Source organism: Ictidomys tridecemlineatus, chromosome 1 (genome assembly GCF_052094955.1).
Source record: "Ictidomys tridecemlineatus isolate mIctTri1 chromosome 1, mIctTri1.hap1, whole genome shotgun sequence".
NCBI lineage: Eukaryota > Metazoa > Chordata > Mammalia > Rodentia > Sciuridae > Ictidomys > Ictidomys tridecemlineatus.
This window is the reverse complement of record NC_135477.1, coordinates 19,167,958-19,173,778: the sequence shown is the minus strand read 5'-3', so window position 1 is coordinate 19,173,778 and position 5,821 is coordinate 19,167,958. Positions and strand designations below refer to the sequence as shown.

Below are 5,821 nucleotides of genomic sequence, written 5' to 3'. Positions count from 1 at the left end.
GTGTGGACACACACACACACACACACACACACACACACACACACACACACAATTTCATTTATCAAGCTGTGCAGTGATGTATGGCTATATTTTAATTATCTCTCTTGTCTCTTTGACCAAAATATCCAACAAGAACAACTTGGAGGAGGAGAAGATTCTGTGGGGCTAACAGTTACAGAGGTCTCAGTTTCTAGTTGGCTGACTCCATTGCTCTGCCCAAGGACAGGTAGTCCATCATGGAGTAAGGGCCCAGTGGAGGAAAGATGCTCAGTGCAGAGCAATAAAAAGCAGGAATCTTGAGCATAGATAGAATGAGGCCATTCAAAGCCACAAAGTGATTACAGATTTTCAGACTCAAAATGAAAAGACCACTGAATATCGTACAAATTTTAAATTCTAAACCAGTAAATATCAGTCTCCAAAACCCACTGAAGCAAAACACCTTCCAGGGTCCTTTCTTGTTCTCTTATGAAAGTTGGAAAGTTATTATGGAAGTTGGAAAGGTCCTGGAGGCCCAAAAGTGAGATGACCCCTGGGGGTTATGCCTGGGTGTGCCTGAGTGATTTCTGGCTCTGATCTCACAAGGAGCCACTGTGAGGCGATCTCAACCTGCGGGTATATAAGAGAGTGGCCGTGGCTGGGTTTTTTGTCCATAAGTACAGGAAGCTCTTGGTGGTGACCTGTCGGACTCCCAGATAGTTAGAGCGTTTGGTGGTGGTTGGTGGTTGGTGATTGGTGGCTGGTTGTGGTCTTTGTATATTGGGTTTTTTGATTTGGGTTTTTTTTCTCCCTTTTGTTTTCTTTGCTTTCATTTTCTGGTTTTTTGTTTTAGTTTTTTGTTTTGGTTTATTATATTTTTTTTAGTTTATCTAGCATCCTTGTTCCTGTTTAGGATGAGAGATCAGTGTAGTCAGAGCAGAGTAGAGCTGCAGGAGCAGAGCTCTTGCTCTGAGCCTGCCTTCACGGACCATTACATGGTCCTGAAGGACATTGGGGAAGGGGGCTTTGCCCAGTTGAAACTTGCCCGCCATCTTCTTACTGGGACACAGGTTGCAGTGAAGGTCTTGGCCAAAGGAGCCACGAAATTCACCTTGCTATCTGAACCAGAGATGATGGCGGAATTGGACCACCCAAATGTGATCCATCTCTTTCAGGTCATGGAGACCAAGAAATACCTCTACCTCATCATGGAGCACGCAGGTGGGGGAGAGCTTTGGGATTTCATCCCAACAACTGGCATGGATGAGGAGGAGGCCCGCAGAATGTTTAGGCAGATCGGGCAGGCTGTGCAGTACTGCCACCAGAAGGGCATCGTGCACCTGGACCTGAAGCCGGATAACGTGATGGTGGATGAGGAACGCAATGTGAAGCTCATTGACTTTGGCCTGAGCACCAGAGTCACAGCTGGAAAGAAGCTCAATAAATTCTTTGGCACTCTCCTCTATGTTCCCCCAGAAATTATCTGTCATCAAGAATATGAGGGCCCCCCAGCAGACATCTGGAGCTTGGGTGTGGTCCTCTATTCAATGCTCACAGGGATCTGGCCCTTTGAGGCAAGCACCGACAGCAAGCTGAAGAAACTCATCAGGTTGGGAAGGTACATCATTCCTTCACATGTCTCCAAGGAAGCCAAGAGCCTCATCCGTGAGATACTCAAAGTGGACCCCAAGCAGAGGCCCACCATAGACCAGGTAATGGGGCACCCGTGGCTGACCCAGGGAGAGGAAGCTCCACCCAGTTCTCCTTGTGAGGTACTCCCCAAACTCCCGGACCTCACAATCTTGAAAACTATGATCAACATGGGTTATGACCACTATAACACCTGGGTGTCCGTGGTGAGAAGGAAATTCAATGATGCCATGGCCACTTACCGCATCCTCCAGCACCAGAGCACCCAAGGGGAGGCCTCCACTGCCCAGGTGAAGCCCAAGCATTACCCAGGCCCTAAGGATCCTCCCTGGGTCTGCCACAAGAAGTTTCCCAGTGAGCCTGCCCTTCCCTTGCCCTGTGAGCAGCAGCAGCAGCCTGCTAGAAGAGCCAGCATGCCCACCATCACTCTCCGCTGCTTCCTCAAGGACACACTGCCTCCCAGCCCAGCCTCCCAGCCTGACCCAGTGCCCAGCCCCTCACCCTCCCAAGAGACCTCCAGAAGGCAAGCCCCAGACAGAATCCCGGGTTGGAAGAGGGTGAGGAGGAGGATTGCCAAATGCCTCCGGCAGCTATGCTGCATACCCTGCTTCCGTGGGCCACTCTCCAGAAAGAGAGTGGTTCCCGTGGAAACGCCCAGCCCAGACAGACAGAACTGATGGACAGCAGGAAGATGCTAAGCTGTGCGGCTGCTGACGGGCTCAGGCTTCTCCACCCAGATCCAGGCAGGAGCGCATCTGCATCCACCAGAAGACTCCTCTGCCCCCACCTGCGAAGACACATCCTAAGAGACTTTTCTCTGTGGAACACATCATAGACTTTTCCCTGGGACACTTCCTTCCCCTGTCCTGCTCTTTGTCCTTTCTTCCATGCTTTGGGAGAAATTTATTTTTTTTATTTTTTGTTTAACATTGTATAATAAAAAATTGTTTCAAAGATTTAAAAAATTGCGGGTTTTGTTTTTTTAGAGAAAGGCCTAAGGACTAAAGCCAGAGCCCAGTAGCTATCCTCTCCAAGGCCTGGACCACAGTGCCTCCCTCTACTAATTATATAGTCGCTCCACTTGAGCCAGGGTAGATGGGAAGTCACTTGCCTTAAGCCAATGTAAATGTGGACTTGCTCCCTTGATGGAGTATAGATGGAGATGCTCCCCTTGAGACAGTGTAGACTTGATTCACTTTGAGCTGGTCACTCTGGCCATAACGAAAACTCTTCCTGGTCTTCTGCCCCCTACTGTAATGTACATAGCAAGAAACAAAGGTTGAAACAACTACTGAGATGCTCACCTGTGAATCTCAAAGGTTTCTCCCCTCACTTTCTTTCTCAACAGCTCTCATAGGATATCTTCAGGTTGATTTTCGATCAAGCAGTGCTGGCCAAATACCCCAGTGACATATACCTTGTATGAGCTGAATTGCACTCTCTTGGGCTCACTCCTCCCAAACACTCCCCTCCCCATCCCATCAGATTCTAGCCAATCAGACTGTAGCCATTGAAAGAACATTTTACATGGAATGCCTGGTTCCCCTTGTTCACATATTAAGCCCTTACAAGTCTGGAGGCATTCTCCCCATTGTTTTGTGCTCCATGAAAAAATCCAGTACTGCCACACATCTCAATTCTCATAGGAGTCCTGAAGCTGTGCTACCCCGCTGCATCATTTATTGGGATCTTGCAAACCAGCAGCCTCTGCTTTGCTGAGATCAGGGAATCAGGAGCCATGAAAGGAAGTAGTATATTGAGGCAGAGGATAAATTTACACGTCCACTTCTTTGTTACCACTTCTTTGTTACCACATTCCTCATGGCACCCCTTGGTTCTATAACACCCTTCACTCTCAGAGGTATAGGGTTGAGGGAGGAATTAATTGTAATATGTGACTATTTCTGTCCACTGATATAATACTTCTCATAAACTTCAGAATACAGATATATATATCTCTATTGAACAGAAGATACCTGCATTGCTGTGTTTGTCACAACCCTTTTTACAATAGCTCAGATATGGAGTCAGTCCATGTGCTCATCAACAGATACATGATAAGAAAAATATGCCATATATATGTAACAGAGTATTATCCAGCCATGAAAAATGAAATACTGTCTTCTGAATCAAGGAAGACAATAGGAGAACATTGTTAAATGAAATAAGTCAGGCACAGGCAACTACTACGTGTTCTCTCCAATATGTGGAATATAAATAGCAAACAAAAATCTACCTGAAAATGGAATAGAGATTATGAGGGACTGGAAAGTGTGCTGGGGCAATGGAAGAGGGTAGAGAGAGATGATAGTCACAGGCTGTATGCATCTATGAAAATATTACCACGAATCCCATTAATACATAAAATTAATGTTAATCAATTATTTTTGTTATTTAAAAAATTGAAACAAGAGGTCATTCTTTCCCTGGAGACAATGAAGGGCAAGTCACCATTTCAAGGAAGTTTCATTTCCTCATCAGAAGCTGAAATGCCTGGAATGAGATCTTTATTCTAAGATACCCACGCATAGCACACATGGGCTTGCGCGCACGCACACACACGCTCACTAACCATTACTTTGGAAATGGGATATATTCACAGGTTGAAGGTGCCACCTCCCAAAAGTCAAATGGAAAGGAACCAACTTTTATAGCATGGTAGGCTCTGTATAAAAGAAATTGAATTTAAATATAGTTATACCTTGGGCAAATTACCTTTCACTTCAAGTCTCAGTTTCTAACTTGGAAAACAGAAGATGAAAGTCTCTTCCCATGCAGTAGTTGTATAAGTTCAATTCAGTGTGATAATGCATATAAAAACACTTAGCCCAAAGACTTGTACATAGTAGGCACTCAGCGAATATTTTACAAAGTATGCAAATTTCTAGAACTCGCTCTTGCAAACACACAACTGGCACATGGTCCTTTAGTCAATGAGGTTTTCCAAATACAGCAACAATAGCATGAAAACATGTGACACATGATATTTCTTTTTCACTGGCTTCCAGGGTCCAAATCACTATAAATCTAGCTTTTGGTTATGTCACCTGTGAGCAAGTTTGACATTCAAGATTTTCTATCTGCATTTCTAAGTCTTTTTGTCCCCCTAGGTTTTCTTTTCAGCATGCCATTCAAAGGAAGCCTTCTTTTCTCTACTTCCTCACAGCAAGATTGTCATTCTTAAATGCACCTAGCAAGTGCTGTAGCTATCAGTCATTCATCCTGCATGTAAGCAAACAAAGAGTCAGCAGCATCGAGCGCAACTGAGATCTTAGAAATGCAAACATTCAGGTTCCAACCCAGATCTATTGAATCAGAAATTGTCAGAATGGGGCTCAGGCCTCCTCTTGATTCCGATGATGCTTGCTCAAGTTGAGATCTACAACTGAGAGAAAAGCAATTGGATTAAACTGATTTACCTGCAAGGGTCAACACTTAGATTATGTACTCCTTCATACTTTGAAGCTTCTCTTTGAAGGAGTACATAATCTAAGTATGTTCCTTGGCTTCCACTTCTGACTAGACGGTTGCTTTTTCTCTATAGAGTCAGGGCAGAGAATTTTTCTACTCAAGAGTATGTAAGTTACCAGAGCAGTTAACCAGAAGGAGATATGCCTATACTGGTCCAGAACTGCAGTTTTCAGCCAGCCTCAGGGGAGAATAAAAAAACTAAACTGCTAGGCTAACTACTTCATAGTTATATACAAAAAGCCTATTTAGGTCCACCCAGGAAAATAGCTTGAATGTCATTATAAACTGGTAAAACCTTCAAGGCTTCAGACAAGGCTTAGTTTGCTCAGGCTCTGATGACAGCAAGAATTGGTTTCCCCAGTTTTGTTGGTTTGAAACTAAAGATGGAACAGGGGAAAGAAGAGGATAAAAATGGCCAAACAAAATCAAGTTACAGAGAACAGCCTATCACAGTTTCCACGGAATCATAAAGGACATTACTTAAATGTGCATTACAATATCAGAAGCCCAAAACTAATTCATGCATCTCTGTTTCAATTACATTTGATATATTTATCATGGTCTCAATCCCTGCAATTTGCCATTATGAGATGTTGTACCCAGAGATGTTGTACCCAGAGAATTCTGGCTTGAAATCAAGAATAATAAAGATGATATGCTGTAAGTATCCATTTAGGGTGCAATTGATTAGGCATCATTCCATCCAGGCAACTCAAAGTGG

At 44.2% G+C, this 5,821-nt stretch overlaps 1 protein-coding gene across 1 annotated transcript; it reads left to right on the top strand.

Annotated features, from left to right (window-relative positions):
- Nucleotides 1–882: 882 nt before the first annotated feature.
- Nucleotides 883–2,306, top strand: LOC144366090 (sperm motility kinase 4A-like). The gene has a single exon (XM_078019452.1). The coding sequence runs from the start codon at nt 894–896 to the stop codon at nt 2,304–2,306; it is 1,413 nt and encodes a 470-aa protein (XP_077875578.1). The 5' UTR covers nt 883–893.
- The last annotated feature ends 3,515 nt before the right edge of the window (nt 2,307–5,821 follow it).